We start from the raw sequence: 21,401 nt of genomic DNA on the forward strand, positions 1-21,401 counted from the left end.
GTCACTCCGGCCCGCGAGGCCCCTGGGATCCGCGGTAGTTCTCGAGGAGCGGGTCTCAGGTTCGGCAGCGGTGGCCGGGGGACGACACTTCCCAGGAGTCTGCGCGGCGGCGCGACGAGAGCCGCGCGAGGCTGTGATTGGCTGGTGAGCCGGCCGCACGCGGAGGAGCTCAAGAAGCCGCTCTGTTGCGACAGAGCCCGAGCGGCGAGGCCCAGTGAGTTGGGGGAAGGGGCGCTGGAAGGAGGCGGGGGCGGGGGAGGGTGCCGGCCGGTGAGGGGGTGAGGCGGAGGGGGGGGGACGAGAAGAGGGAGGAGGGACTGGGCTGGGATGGAGGCGACTGCAAGGGAGGAGAAGGGGCCAAGAGAGAGAAGCTGACGGGCGGAGGCTGGGGGAGGCTTGGAGGGGTGGTGGTGGGTGGCGAATGAAGAGACCCCAGGGGGGACTCACAACGGGGGGTGGGGGGGAAGACGAGGGCGCTCCGGGAAGAAGCTGGACTTGGCGGCCGGGTGGTGTGGAGGGGGAAGACGGGGAGGAGGCCTGAGGCAGAAGGGAGGGAGGGAGCCCGGGAAAAGTGAGGCGGCCGGCTGGAGCGTGGAGCGCCAAGTTGTGGGGAAACTGGAGACCGGGGACCTGTGCCGAGGGGCAGAACCCGGTCCCTCAAGTGGAGGCCCTGAAAGGAGGAGCGTCTCCAGAGCGAGGCCGTCCGTGGGGATTGGTGGACAAAGCCCCGAGGGAAGAGCTGGTGAGATGGGAAGAGCGGCCGAGAAGCCGAACTGGCTGGAGACATCCTGACAAAAGTTGGGAGCGACTTTAGGCTGGGGCGGAGCTGGGTATCAGAAGCTTGCTAGGGAATTCCTGAGACGGATGGAGCACAAGGCCCAGGCACTGGGCGGAAGTTTAGAATTTGGGGGTGTTTGCCTTCCTTCAGGCTTTCTGGAAGAACAGTAACGGTTTCCCTGTGATTCATCACCATGCCCTCCGACCTGGCTAAGAAGAAGGCAGCCAAAAAGAAGGAAGCTGCCAAAGCCCGACAGCGGCCCAGAAAAGGACATGAAGAAAACGGAGATGCCATCACAGAGCCACAGGTGGCAGAGGAGAGAAATGAGGAGGCCAATGGCCGAGAGACCACAGGTGAATAGAGGGAGAGAGGTGGGTTGCTGGGACCCAGTGGATGCCCCTGTTGGAATCTGAGTCAGGATGCTGGAGGCGCCAGAGAGTGTATCTGGTGCCAAGAAACTTTTCATGATGAACCGAACCAGTAGGGTTGGAGCTTGATCAAGGAACCTGAACACAGTTCTCACATACACAGTGGCAAGCAAACATGAGCGTTGTTGTGCTGCCTTGCCGCCCTGTCTTCTAGATTTGGAGGTCAATTCCCTGCCCCTTTCTGAATTTTCATTTCTACACATGGAGGCAGTGTGCCAGACTGTTTGCCACATGATACTCTTGTCCTCCTGGGGCAGTGACTGTACCAGCAAGACAGAAACATATGAATTGTTTTATGGGTTTTTCCTGGGAAAGAGATGCATTTCTGTTACAAGCGCTTCTCAATTATACACAAGATCACTGAATACTGAGGCACTATAAGCATGGTCTTTCCTCTGATAACTTGCAGTCTAGATGGGGAAACAGCGAAGTGTGTGATAAAGAATATTCAAGGCTCTTGGCTGTCTATCACAGCCTTCTTCCTTGCCCCCAAAAGCTCTCTAAACAGGCCTTCTCTATTGACTACTATTGTCCCTTGAATAGTCAGCACTTTTCTGTCCACTTACACATTGAGGTTCTTATACTCTTAATTTTTGTATTAGCTACATTTGACATTTTTCTTAGAGCCCAGCTCAAGGTGGTAAAATCTTTCTCTGTCAAGCCTGACCTCAGTAATACTGCTGTTCCCTATATCCCGGTACTATCTATCCAGGGCTTCCCTGTGGCTCAGATGGTAAAGAATCTGCCTGCAATGCAGGAAACCCAGGTTCTGTCCCAGGGTCGAGAAGATCCCCTGGAGAAGGAATGGCAACCCACTCCAGTATTCTTGCCTGGAGAATCCCATGGACAGAGGAGCCTGGTGGGCTACAGTCCTTGGGGTGGGAAAGAGTCGGACACAACTGAGTGTGCACACACATGCATGCACTATCTCTCGGGTTGCTTTTTCTTTCGGCCAGTACTTACACGGCATATGGAATCCTAGTTCCTAGACTAGGGGATTGAACCCATGTCCCCTGCAGAGGAAGTGTGGAGTCCCAAGCACTGAACCTCCAGGGGAGTCCCAGTGTTACCTTCGTTGTATCTGTTTCTCCATCTGAATTGTTTGATCTTTGAGTGCGGGGACTGTGTCTTGGGTAATACTTCTTTTTTTGCATGATTACCCTTGCAGACAGAGATACTAGGTAAAGTTGGAAGAGGAGAGAATTATTCATGCAAGCTGCAACAGAAAGACAGGAATTCTGAAAAAAACGGTTTAAAATGATTGTGAGGAGAGAGTTAAATGGTAGGAATTGTCTCCAAAATAAGAATTATGAGGGAGGACTAGTGCAGTCAAGTCAGGCAGTTTTCTTCCTGGCCAGGATAGTGGAGAGATGGGAAGGTAAAAATGGTAGAAGGGAACAAGTGGGCTGAATTGTGATCTGACAAGTAAACAGGGTTCCCTCTAGGCTCTCAAGAACAGGGGTTAAGCCTCAATTCTGTAGTACTTTCTGGATGAGTTGGAAAAGTAGACAGCCGAATCCCACTTTGAGACTCTTGTCTACAGTCCCCATTATAAACTTCTTTGCCTTTCTCCCTAGAAAACCAGAACTTGTCAGGGCAAACCCAGCTGTACTACGCCTAACTCAGTCATAAGGGAGCTTTGAGTTTCACCCTGCTTCCTCAGGGAGCTACTGTTCTGAAATATAAAGTCTGGGTCTTTTTCAGCTCTCTCTCTGAAAATATTTCTTATTGCCAGGGACCCAGGGTCATTTCTGCTTTCATAACTAATGGATCATCTGTCCTCTCTAACAAGACTGGGTCTGCTCTCTTCTCTGAGTTTGGAATTAATTAATTCTCCAACCTGATAGTTACCATTGCTACATGGTCGTCTTTAGGTAGTGAGATACGGAAAGATCAAGAAATATCAAAGAAAGTGACTTGTGACAGACTACTAACCTTCTTTTGAATGTGAGACTCTTTAGGATGCATACTGGAGTTCAGCTGCCCCCCCTTGTTTGGAAAATGAATAGAAAGGGGCTGCTTGTGAAGTCTGCAGTATTTCTTCTGATGAAGTTTATTCCAGAATCCCTTCTCCATTTATTCAGTGCTGTTCACTTATCATTTGAACCTGTTTTCTAGGATGCTATAAGCCAAGACAGTGAAGTATAAGTCTTTCTTTTAAAGCTCAGGAGATGACTTAGGTCATAGATGCTTAAACTGGAAAAGATCAAGAGAAAAGTTGTATAGCTGTGCCTCAGTGTCTGCTGGGGGTTGGTCCCAGGATCCCTGTGGATATGAGAATCCACAGATGCTCAAGACTGTTAACATAGAATGTTGTATGTAGTCCTTGCATATAACCTGGCATGTCTCTAGATTACTTACTGTACCTAATACAACATAAATACTATGAAATAGTTGCCAGTGTGTGGCAAATTCCAAGTTTTACTATTTGGAACTCTGTGGAGTGCTTTTTTTAAAATGTACGTTTGGATTAAACGTGATTTTGGATGCAGAACTGTGGATACAGAGGGTTGGCTGTGTAGCTTTCCTTTAATTTTGATCTTACCTGAGCACGTGGAGATACAGTCTGGAGACTTTCCTATAAAGATCCAGATAGTGGATATTTGCAGCTCTGTGGGCCATATGGTCTCTGATGCAGCTGTTCCGCTTTGTCATTGTGGTGGAAAGCAGCGATAGAGAGCATGAAAATGTTGGGTGTGACTGTCTCCCAATAGAACTTTATTTACAAAAGCAGGCACTGGCCAAATGTAGCCAGCCTTTTTTGTAAGCCACCCCGTCCTGGGCTAAGAATGTTTTTTACATTTTTTAAGTGGTTATGTTTCAAATGGTAATGGATATGCTTACGTAATAGTTGTGATTTTGCTACTAGGACTATAACCCTAAAATATTTACCATCTGGCCCTTTAAGAAAAAGTTTACTAACTCCTTATCTAGATCATAAACTTTTCTCTACACTGTCTTCTCAAGATCTAGAACAGGGATTGGCACAAAATGGGGCTGTGAGAAGCCTGGTGACTCAACTGTGTAGAAAGGAGACTTTTAAAATTCCTCTCCTCCGTCAGAACTGCCCTGGACCCCTCTGTATTTTCTCATACTGGTCCCTTCCAGGCAGTATAGCTTCTTGGAATTAGCACCTGGAAGCTCTGTAGGTTGTGGAGGAAGAGAACTGCACCTCTACAGCATCTGCTTTCTCTGGGGCATTAATACTAACTTGGGGGCTTCCCTGATGGCCCAGTGCTAAAGAATCCACCTGCCCATGAAAGAGACATGGGTTCAATCTCTGGGTTGGAAAGATCCCCTGGAGAAGGAAATGGCAACCACTCCAGGATTCTTGCCTGGGAAATCCCATGGACAGAAGGGCCTGGTGGACTACAGTCCATAGGGATCACAAAGAGTGAGACATGACTCAGCGACTGAACAGTGACAGCTAATTCTTTAATACATACTCATGGAGGATGATTTGGAGTTCTAGCCATTGCTACCATGCATCATATCATCTAAGAACAAGAGAAGTTAGAACTAAAAGGACAAGTTGTGAAGTAAAAAATGTCCATGAAAGCAGGATACCAGGGCTGATCTACATGTAGTGTACACCGTGTTAAAGCTTGTGAAACATCTGAGTCAGCTCAACCTGATCTTGAGCCCTGGTCCTTCAGGACACGCCTCGTTCAGCATTTGGGTTTTTATGTGTTAATATGTGGTAACTTAAAGAAGGGCGAAAGCCATAAATGCCCAAGCAGGGGCTTGAACCCTTGGCCCTCACAGTAAAAGTCTGATGCCCTTCTGACTGAGCCCCTCAGATGCCCCAAGACGTGCCTTTTTGTGTAAGAGTTAAGTCTGTCTCACAGCCCTCTTCCCAGACTGCTTTTCTCTTCTGTCCCCAGAAGTGGATTTGCTGACCAAGGAGCTGGAGGACTTCGAAATGAAGAAAGCTGCTGCTCGAGCTGTCACTGGCGTCCTTGCCTCTCACCCCAACAGTACCGATGCCCACATCATCAACCTCTCCCTCACCTTCCATGGTCAAGAGCTGCTCAGTGACACCAAACTGGAATTAAACTCAGGCCGTCGCTATGGCCTTATTGGCTTGAATGGAATTGGTGAGGCCCTTGGAAAGTGAGGTGGGAGCTGTCTCTCCTTGGCTCATGTCTCGCTCAGCAAGTGTTTCCTTAATTATCAGCTGTGTACAAAGCTGGGCATTTGCAGTATGGGTGGGAGCCAGATATGCCCACCTACCCATACAGAGCAGTCATGTGATAAGTACCACGTGAGCCGTTGCAGGCAGTAGGTGCTGGAACAGTGGGTGGGAGTGGGTGGGAGTGGTGTGTGAAGCGTCTAGGTGCACAGACTTCAGAGAGGAGGGCTGGGACAGGACCGGGCAGAGCCGTGTCCCGTGGAGGGGCAGTCATAAGGGTTTGAATGAATGAAAGGAAAGAAAGGACTCAAAAAACGGGGAAGTCTTGGTTTGACTGGGAAAGATTGAAGGTGAGAGGAGAAGGGGGCAACAGGATGAGATGGTTGGTTGGCATCACTGACGCAATGGACATGAGTTTGGGTATGCTCCGGGAGTTGGTGATGGACAGGCAAGCCTGGCATGCTGCAGTCCATGGGGTTGCAGAGTCGGACATGACTGAACAACTGAACTGACTTGGTTGACTGGAGTGGAGGGACTGATGTAGGGCAGTGACAGGCAGAGCTGTGCTGAGTGTCCCCTCTCTGCCTATTTGTCGCCTGCCCCTCTCAGGAAAGTCCATGCTGCTCTCTGCTATTGGGAAACGCGAAGTGCCCATCCCCGAGCACATTGACATCTACCATCTGACTCGTGAGATGCCCCCTAGTGACAAGACACCCCTGCAGTGTGTGATGGAAGTGGACACGGAGCGGGCCATGCTGGAGAGGGAGGCTGAGCGGCTGGCTCATGAGGACGGTAGGGCTCCAGACCCAGGGGCGTGGGGTGGCTTCCCCCCGGGAAAGGCCCCGGGAGCCTCACCAGCCACGCATCGTCCACAGCGGAGTGTGAGAAGCTCTTAGAGCTCTACGAGCGGCTGGAGGAGCTGGATGCTGACAAGGCGGAGATGAGAGCCTCGCGGATCTTGCACGGACTGGGTTTCACGCCTGCCATGCAACGCAAGAAGCTCAAAGACTTCAGCGGGGGCTGGAGGATGCGGGTTGCCCTCGCCAGGTGCGTCTCCCCCACCTCCTCCCTCCACGGCACCCTGTCTCCTCAGGGTTGAGTGCTCTCTCCCACAGAACTGTTTAGAACAGGGGTCAGTGGTCAGTCCGTGCCAGATACCGACAGTGTGGAGGGGCAGGGATGATGTACATGAGCTAAGAAGTGAGCTTCCTGGCCCATGTGGTCCTTGTTGGACTTCCAGCACCGTGTTCGGGAATCCTAGGACCAGCTCTAGGTAAATGGGAGGATAGGTCTGTCTCTTTCCTCTTGACTCCTCTCCCCTTCCCCCTTTTTGGCCTCCAGCCTTTCTAATTCTTGTTGTATAAAGATAAATTGTTAGACAGCTGCTAGGATATCTGTCCTTCTTGCTCTCTCTTGACCCGACCAAGAACCAGTTTCTGTAGGCCGTCATTTCCGCACCGATCCCCTGAGAAGTCCCCAGTCACATAAGTGGTTCCTTCCCCCACCTCTGTTCCTTCTGCACAGAGCCTTGGGGAGGCTTGATACACTCTTTCAGCAAGGCTGCCTGAGTGTGCCCTGGAACATAAGAGCCTTGGCTTCATGTTGTAGCCTCAAGTTCACTAGGGAGCTTTTACACACACGGATTTCCTGACCTCTTCACCTCTATGCTGGAGTCACGTCCAGAAACCTGGTTTCTAAAAAGTGCTGCAGATGTGGTGACCGCAGGGGTGGGACCAGTGCTGTCCCCTTGTTCCTCCTGTGTTGAGATACCATCTAAGAAAAGAACATTCTTGGGCCTCCTTGCTAGAGTCTAACAAACCCACCAGTTAGGTTTCACCTGAATGCTTTTTGGCAGTGTACCTTTTCTGTATCCTTTTGTGTATCCCGATGGTCACCAACCTCAGTGTAAGAGACTTACAGACTCATAACAGACTTCTACAGCCTTATCTCCGAGCTGCATCTTCCCTCTGCTTCTCAGCTCTGTTTTCTTCTCTTTAACCCCCACCCTTCATCTCTTGTTTCTCTCCTACTTCTCTCACCTTTTGTCTGAGGTATAGAGCCTAGAGTTGATTTCAGGACTGAGTGCAGGCCTGACCAGAGCTGCAGGTAGCAGGCAGGCCATCCCCTCCTGTGTAGCATGCAGTAGACTGAAGTGGTTCTATCTCCTTTCCTGTCTTCAGAGCCCTCTTCATTCGACCCTTCATGCTGCTCCTGGACGAGCCCACCAACCACCTGGACCTCGATGCTTGTGTGTGGTTGGAAGAAGAGCTAAAGACGTAAGAGGCGGGACTGGGGGGAAGTGGGCAGTCCTCAGGGAGGGGCTGAGCAGAGTCCAGGGGAGATGACACCCAGGACCCGCAGTGATACTAGAGCAGTGAGCAATGGACCAAAGTGAGGCCAGAGGGAAGACCAGACTGAAAAGGTGGTGACCACCTTTGTTCTTGTTTAGTCACTCAGTCGTGTCCGACTCGTCACGACTCCATGGACTCTAGCCCACCAGGCTCCTCTGTCCGTGGGATTCTCCAGGCAGGAATGTTGGAGTGGATTGCCATTTTTTTCTCCAGAGGATCTTCCCCACCCAGGGATCAAATCCACGTTTCTTGCATTGCAGGCTGGTTCTATACCACTGAGCCACCAGCAAAGCCCAGTAACCACCTTTAGGGTGGGCCATTTTGTTAGCTTTTGTTTAGTCTGAAATATATGAATTTCTTTGTTTCTTTTTTCCTATTGTTTAAAATATAATATCTTTGTTAAAGATAATATTTTTTATTAATTGTATTTATATCATATAAACAGGGATTCCCATATAAGATCATGATGTAGTAACAAAGAGAAAAATAGCCCATATGGCCGTGGTTCTTTGCTTGAGAGCCAGATAACCTGGAAAGTTGCCCCAGTTCTAGAAGGCTTTCCATGGTCTCTGCAGTGACCTGGTACCTTCTTTATAAAAAGGAGTGGTTTAGTTGCTGAGTCATGTCCGACTCTTGCGACCCCATGGACTGTAGCCTGCCAGGTTCCTCTGTCCATGGTGATTCTCCAGGCAAGAATACTGGAGTGAGTTACCATTTCCTTCTCCAGGGCATCTTCCCAACCCAGGAATTGAACCCGGGTCTCCTGCATCACAGGCAGATTCTTTACCAACTGAGCTGTGAAGATAGTAATATGAAAAGGAGAGCCTGGTGATTTTTACTGTACCCATTCCAGTTCTCCACACTGGCTTTAGATGTGTTTATGGGTGCTTGTGCACATTTTTAATTTTACCATCACTATTACTGCCATCTCCACTCCATTCTTTTGAAAATTAGAACAAAAGTTTGAGGAATTTTGACTGCCTCACCACACTTTGAAAAGCATCTAGTGGCCTTATACATAGATTGAGCACTGGCAGCTTAGGTGCTGAGAGCAGGGAATTGGCCAGAAAATCTAAAGGATGCTCAGGCATAAGGGTGGGAAAGGATGAAGGTTTTCTGGGCCCAACGTTCACCTCCCCTGTTGTGAACTGTCTACTGTGTTGAGCTCCTCCCTGACTGGTTCTCTGGCTTTGCAGTTTTAAGCGCATCTTGGTCCTCGTCTCCCACTCCCAGGACTTCCTGAATGGTGTCTGTACCAACATCATTCACATGCACAACAAGAAGCTGAAGTATTACACGGTGAGTGGGCCCCAGCTTCTCCACAGTTCCCTCTGTGCTTCCTGATTCCCTGAAGCTCTCCTTTAAAAAAATAACTGACTTAGCAGCCCTTTTCTACCTATTGCTATAAAAAGATGTGGACAGGGAGTTCTGCAGTCTTGTTTTATTTTAGTCCCAAAGTAATTGCATTCAGGCCATAGGCCATGGATTGGCAGCCTGTGCACAGGGTGTATGTTTGCCTTATTCAGAGAGGCTGCCTCTTCACGGTGCCCAGGCAGGCCTTGCTGCCCTCTGCCTTCTTGAGTAGCTACTTATGAAAAATAGAAGTCCTCTTTATTCATAGTTGTACTCACCAGAGGAGTATTAATAGTCCTTACATAATTTTTCAGAAATTTCACATGTACTTGGAAGCATTTGTAAAAAGTCTTATGTACACAAAGCACGATTCTGTCAGTTGTGTTTAAATTTTAATATGTCTTGGATGACTTTCCATATGAGTATAGTTAAAGTTTCCCCCTTTTTTTTCCAGTGACTGCATGGTATTCCATTGCATGGCTATCCTGTAACTTATTTGTCAGACTCTTTGATGGATGTTTAGGTTGAGTCTGGGTGTTTGCAGATAGACACCACAGTAGTCCATAGTGCAGGGTTTGCCAGGTCCTAAATCTGACTGCTCTGTGTGTCTTCCCACCTGGAGGAAGTTCTTGTGGCCTGACTGGGGCTTCAGCCTCTCCAGGTGGGGAAGGGATGCACGTGCCCTTGGAATGCTGTGATCCTCTTGATGATCAGTACGACAGTGGTTTTCAGGGCTCCTGCCCGGGCTGTGGGTGTCTTTATGGCTAACCTGAGGATTTAGTCTGGAAGCCCTGCTCTAGGAAGGAGGGGCACACAGTTTGAAAAGACCTCAGCTTCTAGGTTTAGATACGCTTTTTTTTTTTTTTAATACTTATTTATTTGGCTCTGTTGGGTCTTAGTTGCAGCATGTGGAATCTAGTTCACCTGGGCCACCTGCATTAGGAGCTCAGAGTCTTAACCGCTGGACCAACAGGGAAGTCCCAGAATACGCTTTTTTAATACACTTCCTCTTCCCCCGCTGCACCACCTCATAGCCAGGGCCAAGTCAGGTACCATCTCGAACCTCCCCTGAATGAGGACCCAGAGCCGAGGCTAACGCTGCCCATCTTGCCCGGTGCCTCTTCCTGCAGGGTAATTACGATCAGTATGTGAAGACGCGGCTGGAGCTGGAAGAGAACCAGATGAAGAGGTTTCACTGGGAACAGGATCAGATTGCACACATGAAGGTAGGGCCAGGATCTTGTCCTCCGGGAGAGCTGACGGAAGGTGTCTGGGGAGGTCAGGGGCTAGAGAAGTCCTTTACCCTCTTTTCAGATGAATCGTGGGGTACCTGCCCACACGCAAGCCCCCTCTCTACACTCTTTCAGAACTACATTGCTAGGTTCGGTCATGGCAGCGCCAAGCTGGCCCGGCAGGCCCAGAGCAAGGAGAAGACGCTACAGAAAATGATGGCTTCCGGACTGACAGAGAGGGTTGTAAGCGACAAGGTAGGGTCTGGTTGGGTGGAATTAGGTGGCCTAACATGAGGTGGATAGGGAAGGACCTGACTTGATAAATGCCTCTTTATCCTCTTCCTAGACGCTGTCATTTTATTTCCCACCATGTGGCAAGATCCCTCCACCTGTTATTATGGTGCAGAATGTCAGCTTCAAGTATACAAAAGATGGGGTGAGTACTTGGGTGTGGTTGGGAGGCTGGGGTACATTTTACAAGGTGTCAGCTGGCGAGAAGAGTCCTATTTGCTGACGGCATCTACTAACCCTTGTGGTGCTGGGGAGTTTTCAGGCCTGGCAGCCTGGGTTGCCTCACTGAGAGCCTTAGAGGAATGGGGGTACCCTTCAAGTACTTGGAGGGGACATTGTTCAGCCACATTGGTGGGTGGAGGCAGTGGGTAGGGGGCTGCCATGGGAGCTTCCTCCCTCCTCACTCCAGCCGCCTCTGGTGGTGACTGGGGGCTCAGCGAGATTGCTCTGCCAGTCGGGTTGATCACCCTACCCCTGGATCTGTTTCTCTCCCCCCCCCACCTCAGCCTTGCATCTACAACAATCTAGAGTTCGGTATTGATCTCGACACACGAGTGGCTCTGGTGGGGCCCAATGGAGCAGGGAAGTCAACTCTTCTGAAGCTGCTAACCGGAGAGGTATGGTGTCAAGTGGGGGCGTGGGACTCCAGCATTAGATGCCACTGTGTCAGGGTGGGGGGCGGCATGCAGGGGCCACTGCTCTTGGAGGGCCTGTGCTCTCAAGATGAGTGAGCCGTCCTCTGGGGGGCGGGTCATCACTGGGCAGTGTGATGTTTCAGCATTTTCTTAGAGAAAACTGGGAGGAGGAGTGTGTGTGCGAGAGAGCCTGTGAGAGACAGCCCAGGCCTGCTTTCACCGTCTTCTTGTGTCTTCATTCAGAGCATTTAGAACACAGGAGCAGCTGTGCATTTAGAAACATTTTTATTGTAGAAAACGTATTTTGGACCCCTGCGAGTCCTCTGTCATAGTTCAGCGCGTGGGATAGTAGTCCTTTAATAACTACCCAGTAGATTGTGTGGTGTGTCTCTGCCTCCCCTGAGAACATCTGTCTCGGTGTATTTTCTTCGAGTGGCCAGAAGAGCAGTTTGTGAAGTGGTACGGGTTCTGTTTTGTAGGAAGTTGTAGGAGTTTGTTGAAGTTGTAGGAGTCCCACTCGGTGTGAACGAATGTTTGCTTCCCCTCTCTGCCTGTCTCTGCTTCTGACCAGGTTTCCTTGTCTGTGTGATTATCTTTCCACCATCTACTCTTTTTTTTTTTCTTCCCATAGCTACTGCCCACAGACGGAATGATCCGAAAACACTCTCATGTCAAGATAGGGCGTTACCATCAGGTATAGTCCTGGTGGGGAGCGGGAGATTGCCCAGGGTGGGAGAGCAGGGCTGCGTGTGCCCAGGTCAGCTCCAGGGTGGTTCTGCAGTCCTGAACAGCTGCCTGGGGAGAGGTAGTGAGACAGTACGCGGCAGGGACCCCAACAGGCTGCCTTGGAAGAACACTAGGCACACCTGGGTGAGTTCTTTTTTTTTCCCTGTAGCATTTACAAGAGCAGCTAGATTTAGATCTCTCGCCTTTGGAGTACATGATGAAATGCTACCCCGAGATCAAGGAGAAGGAGGAAATGCGGAAGATCATTGGGCGATATGGTCTCACTGGGAAACAGCAGGTCAGTGGAGTAGGGGTGAGAGGACCCCAGGCAACTGGGAGATGCAAGCTGGGCGTCTGCTTTTTCCTCTGCTCTAGGTGGTTACAGATTGGAGCTCTGAAGTCTCAAGAGAGGGTGGGGGGTTGCATGCTGGTCTCTGACATGCCCTTGCCCCCAGACTAGCAGGATGGGCCATGTTGTTAAAAGGCAAGGGAAATTGAGACCTAGAACACAGGGTCCTCTGATCCAGACTCAGGCCCCCTGACGGCTCCACTGCGTCAAGACTCTGTGCTGAGGCAGGGCTTCAGGCTTCCCGGTGTGTTCCTTTCAGCCCTTGAGGGACTGGCAGGGTGCCACTGTCTTAATGTGTGATCTTGGGTCTTCCTGAGCCCGGCTCTCTGTGTAATAACAGAGAAGCCATGGGGCGAGGTGAGTCGTGATGCGTGGTGAGGGCAACCCTGGACCTCATAAATGTCATGGTTCCACGCAGGTGAGCCCGATCCGGAACTTGTCTGATGGGCAGAAGTGCCGAGTGTGTCTGGCCTGGCTGGCCTGGCAGAACCCCCACATGCTCTTCCTGGATGAGCCCACCAACCACCTGGACATTGAGACCATTGACGCCCTGGCGGATGCCATCAATGACTTTGAGGGTGGTATGATGCTGGTCAGCCATGACTTCAGACTCATCCAGCAGGTGAGACTCCCGGCCGGGAGGCAGTTGGGGGTAGAACAGTGCCATGGCACGTGGGGGACACTGAATCCGTGTTACTGTGTTTGGGAAAAGGGCACAGGATGTCAGGTGGAGAGGACCAGATCTTACGGTTCTCTGAGAAACTTAGAAAGCCTTCACAGAAATACTTTTAATTCTTCATTAGCTGTTTGGGGCTGTTAGCCTACTTGGCATCATTGGCCAAAATCACGGAGGGAATTGAGTAGAGAATAGGGTGCTTTTGCTATTGTTTCCAGGATTCTTCAGCCTGGAAATAGTATTGTACTCAGGAGATTCTGGATTAGACAGAGGGCTCCTGCCTGTCACTGGGAAGAAAGCTGCTGGTCATCTCTCTGAAGCTTTGAGAAAGGTGGGATGGAGCGCTGGAAGCTGAGAGGGAGGCCTTGAACAGGTCTGGGTCCTGCTAGGGAACTGGCAGTTGGGGAGACCAGCGGGTTCTGGCTTGGAAGGCCCCTCCCGCTGCTGGGTATGGTGTCTAGATTAGACCAGCCAGGATTGCTGAGGGGGTGAAACAGAGCTGGACGTGGGCCGCCGGGAGCTCATGGGTTTTCCTTCTCAGAATCCGCTGGGAAGAGTCTCCTGGGCCGGGGTGGGAAGGGCGCTGGCCAGGGTGACTAAGTCTGGGGTTTGCTCTCCAGGTTGCACAGGAAATCTGGGTCTGTGAGAAGCAGACAATCACCAAGTGGCCTGGAGACATCCTCGCCTACAAGGAGCACCTCAAGTCCAAGCTGGTGGGCGAGGAGCCCCAGCCCACCAGGCGGACCCACAATGTGTGAGGCCTTGCCGGCCGGCCGGCCAAGCCAGGCCCCCGGGGCCGCATCCTGCATTGCTGCAATACTGCTCCCCAGCCCCTTGCCCCACCTGCCTTAGCTGCACTCTGCAATCCTATCTACAGCTGGACAGGACCTGTCCGTCTCCTGTCCTTCAAGCTACTGTGTCCATGTCTGGACTCAGGTGGCTGTTCCCACCAGCTCCTCGCTGGTTTTGACCCGATAGTGATGCAGCCAGAGGCCTCTGAGGGTCAGCCCGCAGGCCCATGCCCCGGGTTGGCCTGTGAAAAAGCTTAGGATCCTAGTTCTCTGGGTTCTGGTGATGTTGGAGGAATACCCCCCCAGCCCACCGCCCCCATTCCTTTCTGCTTCTGGTTTGGAGCTCTGGACCAGGGCCTTAAACCTGGTCGGTTTTTAAATAATTATTTAACAGTGTAACTTTTAGACCTGCGTGACATATACAAAGTGTCCAATAAAGAAAGAAGAAGCCATGGTCCCTGCCTTCCTCCTTGGGTCTCTGGGTCCTCTCCTGCTCTCCCTGCGGTGCCAGCGTTCACCTGCCCTCAGCATGAGCTGGAGCGGGAGTCGAAGGGCTGGGTGCAAGCTGAGGACTGTCCCCGGGCACTGGGAGAACTCTCTTCCCTTCTGATTTGAACTCATGCCTTTATTTAGGCCAGTGGTTCACAGACATTAACGTGCGTCAGAATCACCTGGAAGACTCATTGAATCACCGACTGCTGGGTCTCACCTCGGAGTTTCTGTCAGTAGGTCTAGGTGAGACCAGGAATTAACATTGCTGAGAGCTCCCCAGCGCTGCTGCTGCTGCTGTATTCCTGGTGGGGATTAAGTTTTGTTATGTTAACCCATCCACAGCCTTAATTTTCGTTAGCGCTGTATCCATTTTAACAATACTTCCAAGCCAGGGCTTTGCATAGCATCCAGCCTTTGTGCCACCAGGCTTCCTGCTTGCTTCACTTCTGAAATCTTAGCGACCATCCCTGTTTCCCCCGGAGGGGAAACATACACAGCCATGCTTTCTCGGTGCTCACTATAGTCCGTCTAAGACAGTAAAACACAAAAAAGTCCCAGATGGTGTCTAAACCCCCGAAGAGCTCGCGATCTAATGGGAAAGCCAATAAGACAGAAAAGGGCATAAATCAGGTGCCAAGTTGTAACTTAGATGGTAGGTTACACAGGAGACCTTAAAAGGGAGGGAAGTTTCTCGTGAGTGGCTGCCCAGAAAGCTGGGATCGGTGCTGTAACTTGAAAGGTGAGTAGGGTCTTCTCAGATGGCCGTGGACTCCCAGAGCTTCTCTGGGCAGAGGGAACAGGGTATCAGGTGAGTGCCTGCAGCTTAGCCCGAGATTCCAAGGCTGGAGTGAGGGGCTCCACTCCGACTCCGCCCTCAGACCCCCAGGGGCCTGGCCTGGCTGCTTTGCACCTCAAGGCAGGGGCCCAGAGAAAAATGGCTCGTCAGTCTTCCCTGAGTGTCCAGAGGCTTGGTTAGGAGGATAGTGGGAACAGAGATGAAGAGCTGCTACTTTGGCCAAGGGAGGGCCTGGTTGTGTGAAGAATTGCGGAAGTCTGTTGGGGTCTCCAGGGCAGGGGGAGGGGGGCTCCAGGCCTGGAGGAAGGGAATGCAGTAGGCTAGTCAGCTTGTCCAGGAAAAAGGCCAGCCTCAACATTTTAGAAAATGTTCAAAAAAATCCCACAAAATACACATTTCTACAAGCACCTAAAATCAGTGCCTTACTTTGGATCGAGAGTCACCCTCCTGCTCCTCCAACCTCTGGCACGCAGCCACAGCTGAATGATGGGGTCTGGGGGTGTGGGGGCTTGGTGAGGTGCGGGTGCTCGGGCCTGCCTATGGCAGGTGATGCTCATTTGGCTCCTCCCCACCTCTATTGGGAAAACCCTCTTCTCCCCACAGCCTGGGCTTATCCCATTGCTCTCAATTTCCTTAACCACAGCATTCAAGGACTTGAAATCCTCACACTAGGTGCAAAGTGAGACCACCTTCTCTGCAGAATAGCACCTTTTCTCCCCCTTCCCTTCACAGCTCACTCCCTCAGGGGCCTCATGTTCACGGAGAGCACCCCGTGTTTCTCACTCTGGCTTCCTCCAGTCTGCCTTCCCTGACACCCTCCCTGTCAGGCCCTCCCAGCTGTGGTTCCTGCTGCCTTCACCTGTCTAGGCTCAGGTTCTGCTCCATCTTGTGCTGTTAGTCCAAGCCTCCCTGAAACCACACCCACTGATTTCTTTCTCCCTTTCCTCCCAACTAAAATCTCCCCTCTCCCTAGTTAAATTGTACCCATCCTACCAGGGGCTTCCCAGGTGGCACAGTGGTAAAGAATCAGCCTGCCAATGCAGGAGACACTAGAGACCCGGGTTTGGTCCCTGGGTGGGGAAGATCCCCTGGAGAAGGAAATGGCAAGATCCAGTATTCTTGCCTGGAAAATGCTATGGACAGAGGAGCCTGGCAGGCTACAGTCCATGGGGTTGCAGAGTCGGACACGACTGCACGCACACACATGTCCTACCAGACCAGCTTCAAATCCCCGTTTGTTTCCTGAAGCCAGAGTTTTCTTCTTTTAAATCAATTGTGTACTTCTATAGCCTATCTTTAAAAAAAAAAAAAAAAAAAAAATATATATATATATATATATATGCACACACACTAAGCTTTTTCCGAACTCTGTTCTCTGTTTCACACTTTTTACCCTTTCACCCTTCCCTGATGGTTTCTGGTGAACCAGTCTTATCTCTCAAGCTAAACTGCAGACCCTCAGAGAAGGGGAGAGGGGCTTCCCTGGTGACTCTGATGGTAAAGAATCTGCCTGCAATGCAGAAGACCCGGGTTTGATCTCTGGGTCAGGAAGATGCCCTGGAGAAGGGCGACCCACTGCAGTGTTCTTGCCTGGAGAATTCCATGGACAGAGGAGCCTGGTGGGCTACAGTCCCTGGGGTCACAAAGTGAATGAATGAATAATACTTGTACTTGGGGGGCGGTGCTGGGGGCCTTGTGTTACTCCGACGCTCTCCAGCACTCAGCCATCCTTGCGAGCACATGGGTGACTTACTTGTGTGTTATAAGTATTTTGGGAGACAGAAGGGTGGGGAAGGGGGCTGGTGGAGGCTTATTCAGATAGAATCCTGGGGTCAGTGGAGAGGAAGGAGCAATTAGGCTCTTTCAGGATTAACCCAGAGCATGTTCTGAATTGGGTTGGGCCCGCCCCGCCCCGCCCCTGCGCCCAGGTGCTGGCCCCTAGCCCCTCCAGGTGGATGGGCAGCTGACCTCTTAAAAGTTCGCCCAAGACGTGGGAGGAGGCCGCCGGGAGGACCAGGAGGATGAGCGCTGAGCACGGACAGCTGCAGCAGTCTGGGGGCCGGCGAGGCCGGAGTCCTGGGGACAAGAAGTCCAGAAGGCGCAGCCGGCGCAAAGAAACCTACTCGATGTACATCTACAAGGTGCTCAAGCAGGTGAGCGTGGGGGGGCCACCATGGGCGTGGGGCGGGGGCTGGCGAAAGCCTGGGAAGGACCTGGATGGAGATCAGGCCGGGGCACCGTTCACTCCGTACCCCCCATGCCCCTCTTGTGGGGTTGCTCTTCATCTCAGAGGCCCGGGGGCCCACTCAGTGTCCATCCTGCACCTGTGGGCAGGAGGCGGTTCAGACACGCTCCCACCCTGGCCCAGAGGCTACACAGGGCTCTGGGGCAGACAAAACAGTCACGTGGGACCTTAGGTGGGACAGTTTAAGTGAAGGAAGTCCACAGGAAAGTGCTGGGCTGATCAGGTGCCCAACGTGGTGCAGGTCCAAACAAGAGGGACTAGTTAGCTGTGGCTGGAGGGAGGAGTAGCTCCAGTGAACTGCGGTCTTGGGGGAGCTCCCCAGATGGGCGACGCTCCGTCTTTGAGGGGCTGAGGGGTTGGTCCACCTTACAGATAAGGAACCTAAGGTACTAAGGGCTCAGCGGGGTGACTGGGTCACGTGACCTGACAGCAGTGGAGGTTACCCCAGCCCCCCAGCCCCAGCCAGCCCTGACTCTGGATGAGCCCCAACCCTAACCCACACTCAGTCTCCCAGCGCACCTGTGAGAACCACCTACTCCTGGGACTCATGCAGACACCTAAGGGCACCCATCCGCTTTGTCTGATGGACCCCGGGCACCTGGCCTCGAACGCTCTGCCCCGCTCAGCAGAGCTGGGCCTGGCAGTGAGCTGCCTGCGCTGGGTCTCCCCTCACCTGCCTGTCTCATCGCTGTGAGACCAGACCCCAGACATGGACCTTGTCTCCAGTCTGAAATCCCATAAGCTGAATCCAGTTTGAGTGACTGGATGGCTGGGGGTCTCCGGGAGCGCTCTCACGGGGTGGGCCCTGCACCCACGTGGACGGGCCAAAGGGCAGCAGCAGAGAAGACTCCGGGGTCCCGATGAAAGTGGGGTGGGAGCCCGTGTTAGTGGGCCCCCTGCAGCTTAGCCTAGCTTTTCGGCTCCAAAATTGTGAGGGCAGCACTGGGGCAGGACTGGGCTCCCCGAAGAGAGCTGCTGAGCGGGTCCCCCGGGTCGGGGGGGGGCCACTGCCCCGGTCACCTCGAGGGGAAGAGGATGCGATGACCAGGGTCCGGCTCAGGTTTCCCGCTGTCAGATCCGTGGCCCCCAGAGGCCGTGCGGAGAGGGAGCGGCCAGGCCAGAAGCCAGGGTGTTCGTTCACCTCCACCACTGGCCTGACATGTATGTTGACAGTCACTTCCCTCCCACTTCGCAGAGAAATGGGCTTCCCAGGTGGCTCAGATGGTAAAGTGTCTGCCTGCAGCGCGGAAGACCCCGGGTCAGGAAGATCCCCTGGGGTAGAGTACTCCAGTGCTCTTGCCTGGAAAATCCTATGGACAGAGGAGCCTGATAGCCACAGTTCATGGGGTCACAAAGAGTCGGACGCGACTGAATGACTTCACTTTACTTTTACTTTTTGCAGAGAAATGGTGTCTGCCTGCTCACGTGTTAGGATTGTTATAAGGTCCCTCCCGTTTGTTTACTAGGGATCACCTAGTTCAAAGGCTGGTGTGACAGAAGAGGAAACTCAGAGGAAAGTGCCTTGTCTAAGGTCCCATAGGGACTCACGGGACAGCCCCAGATCCCCGTCTCCTCACTCCCAGTCTGCTGTGGAGAGTGTGTCCTAGGTGGGCCCTTTCTGGAAAATCTGGTTAACCATCTACCAAGTTTTGTGCACCAGCCCTCTAGGAACTTCTAGGAATAACCAGCTTGCTTGTACAAGTGTCCAGTGTTCAAAGACATGTATTTATTATAACACGATATAATAGCAAAATGTAAAGCACACCCCCTAAATGTCCATGAAGAGAGGGATGGTGATATGAACTATGATGCATCCATGGTACGAAACACTGTGCAAATGCATTAATAGAAAAAGAAAGAAAGAAAAAAAAGAGGCAGCATTCCTTATCTCTTGCAGTTGGGAGAAACTTCTTTTTTTTAACTTGGATACAGTAGTAACCTGTCTGGCCTCTGGAAAGAGGGTGATGAGGTGGCTTTGAGGTCCCCAACTTGGGGGTGGGGCTTGTGGCATCAGGCAGAGCTCCCCTGTTAACAAACTGCTCCTGCTGCTTCCCCAGGTGCACCCCGACATCGGCATCTCCTCCAAGGCCATGAGCATCATGAACTCGTTTGTGAACGATCTGTTTGAGCGGCTGGCTGGCGAGGCTGCCCGGCTGGCCCAGTACTCAGGCCGAACCACACTGACGTCCCGGGAGGTCCAGACGGCCGTGCGTCTGCTGCTGCCTGGAGAGCTGGCCAAGCATGCTGTGTCCGAGGGCACCAAGGCCGTGACCAAGTACACCAGCTCCAAGTGACCCGGGGCCCGACCCTAATAAAGGCTGCACTGCTCTCCTGTGTTGTTCTGATTTCAAAAAGGCATGCGTGGAGGCGAGGTGTGGTGTGGGGCAGGGTGTCCCTACTTGTCACGCCCCCGAGATGGAAGAACACTTATGCATACCTCATACCTCTTAAAACCTGCGTTCTGGGTGGGGCCCATGGGTGACATGTGACACTTTATAAATGTACAGCATTCTTGTTCTTAGGTGAGATGAGGGACGACCTAGTCTGGGTAAGAATCCTGAGTCTGCCGCTGGCTGTTTCCATCACGTCCTCTCTGGGCCTGGAATTCCACGTGCATCCCTCCTTTAGGATGGAGTTCTGTGAGGCCATTTCTAGAAGACTTATTTTTGTCCTGTGCTGGGCACACGGGCTACACAGATCTACAAGATACAAAAACAAAGGCCCAAAGCTTCAAAGTAACCTACTGGGATCTCAAAGATGTTTTTATTTTCCCCTATGGTCTTCTTCCCCTTAATTTCAGAACAAATTGGTGAGAATGTTTTTGAGACTCCTAACTTTTCTTCTCCCATTTTATTTTGGAAAAAAAATGCAAAAATAGTACCATAACCACTTGTACATCCTGCACCTAGATTCACTACATAATACATGACCACATTCTCCTTTTCTAATTCAGCCTCTGCTGCGGTAGAGTGAAAGGCTGGCTGGGATTGCGTGAACAGTCCAAAATCCTTTACGTTCCCTTTGTAACTTCAAGTTCATATATTGAAAAGGCTCGTTGTAACGATGGCTGAACTGTGACCTGACATATGTCATGCATGTTTCCTCCTCTGTCAAGCCTACAGTGGAGATGCCACATGGTGAGAACTAATTATCCACGCTTTTGTCCCACGGCAGGAAAAAGATTGGCTCGGGAGACCTAGCCCGGAAGCTCAGCTCCTCCCTACTCCCACTGTGTTTACACTCCTTGCTACTCTAGGCGTGATTCACAGGCCAGCAGCTTCTATAACACCCTGGGAGCTTGTTAGGAATGCAGAATCCTGGGCCCGCTCAGAGTGCTGAATGGGAATCTGCATTTCGGCAAGGTCCTTGGAAGCTCTGGGGACACGTGGATTCCTCTCTCGATCCTCTTTGTCTCTGTCTCTCTCCCCCCGCCGTCCTTTGCCCCCTGCCTTATATATTTATTCAGACATTCCCCACTTGACACCGAGCCAAAAGCTTACCCCAGCAGACCCGAGCCAGGCTGATATGCTTTGAATTTTCCAAAGAATGGCCTCGCGAGCCTGAAGCAGTGATGGGGAAACCCCCAGAGAGCTCAAAAGGAGCCCCAAACCACCACTGAGTCCCACCCACTACTCCTTGCAGCGTCATTCTTTACACAGGTACAGCTCCCTCGAACCATGTGAACTGATGTCAGACCCCAGGGGAACAGGCGTGTTTGTGCTCACGTAAAGGGGGAAGCATGGGGACGTCCCTGGTTATCCAGTGGGTAGGGCTCTGTGCTTTCACTGCTGTGTGCCTGGGTTCAGTTCCGGGTCGGGAAACTAAGATTCCACAAGCCGCGTGAACCCAGGCCTACCAAGCCCAACTCCTGCGCCTTTGCCCCTGCGGTGCAGTCATACACAAGCGTGGGGAGGCTGGGCCTGGTCTCCAGGCAAGAGGATAGCTGGATGAACGCCTTTAGGACTAACAACCACCCAGAGCCTCACGGTCTACAGGGTGACGTCAAACAAAGCCCATTCTTTCATTTAATCCTCACAAGGGAAGTAGCTGCAGCTGACCCGGCTGTCCGCCCTGGCCAAGGCTTGCTACAAGGGAGCCCACGCCCTCTGGCATGCCACCTCCAGGG

General features: G+C 52.0%; 2 protein-coding genes across 3 annotated transcripts; both read left to right on the forward strand.

The window, feature by feature from the left end:
- Positions 1-107: 107 nt before the first annotated feature.
- ABCF2 (ATP binding cassette subfamily F member 2) lies at positions 108-14,196 on the forward strand. 2 transcript variants are annotated; one of them, XM_070453735.1, is made up of 15 exons: positions 108-214; positions 929-1,131; positions 5,091-5,303; positions 5,948-6,130; positions 6,214-6,385; positions 7,519-7,614; positions 8,886-8,988; positions 10,173-10,268; positions 10,410-10,529; positions 10,621-10,710; positions 11,072-11,182; positions 11,832-11,894; positions 12,096-12,224; positions 12,694-12,897; positions 13,572-14,196. In XM_070453735.1, the coding sequence occupies exons 2-15, from the start codon at positions 972-974 to the stop codon at positions 13,707-13,709; spliced, it is 1,878 nt and encodes a 625-aa protein (XP_070309836.1). In that variant the 5' UTR covers positions 108-214; positions 929-971; the 3' UTR covers positions 13,710-14,196. The 2 variants fall into 2 exon arrangements, with proteins under 2 accessions (XP_070309836.1, XP_020728652.1); XM_020872993.2 differs by lacking the exon at positions 108-214 and adding an exon at positions 531-742.
- Positions 14,197-17,051: 2,855 nt separating this feature from the next.
- H2BK1 (H2B.K variant histone 1) lies at positions 17,052-19,587 on the forward strand. The gene is made up of 2 exons (XM_020873168.2): positions 17,052-17,183; positions 19,333-19,587. The coding sequence occupies exons 1-2, from the start codon at positions 17,052-17,054 to the stop codon at positions 19,567-19,569; spliced, it is 369 nt and encodes a 122-aa protein (XP_020728827.2). The 3' UTR covers positions 19,570-19,587.
- Positions 19,588-21,401: the final 1,814 nt, after the last annotated feature.

The sequence above is a fragment of the Odocoileus virginianus genome, chromosome 1, assembly GCF_023699985.2.
Source record: "Odocoileus virginianus isolate 20LAN1187 ecotype Illinois chromosome 1, Ovbor_1.2, whole genome shotgun sequence".
Taxonomy (NCBI): Eukaryota; Metazoa; Chordata; class Mammalia; order Artiodactyla; family Cervidae; genus Odocoileus; species Odocoileus virginianus.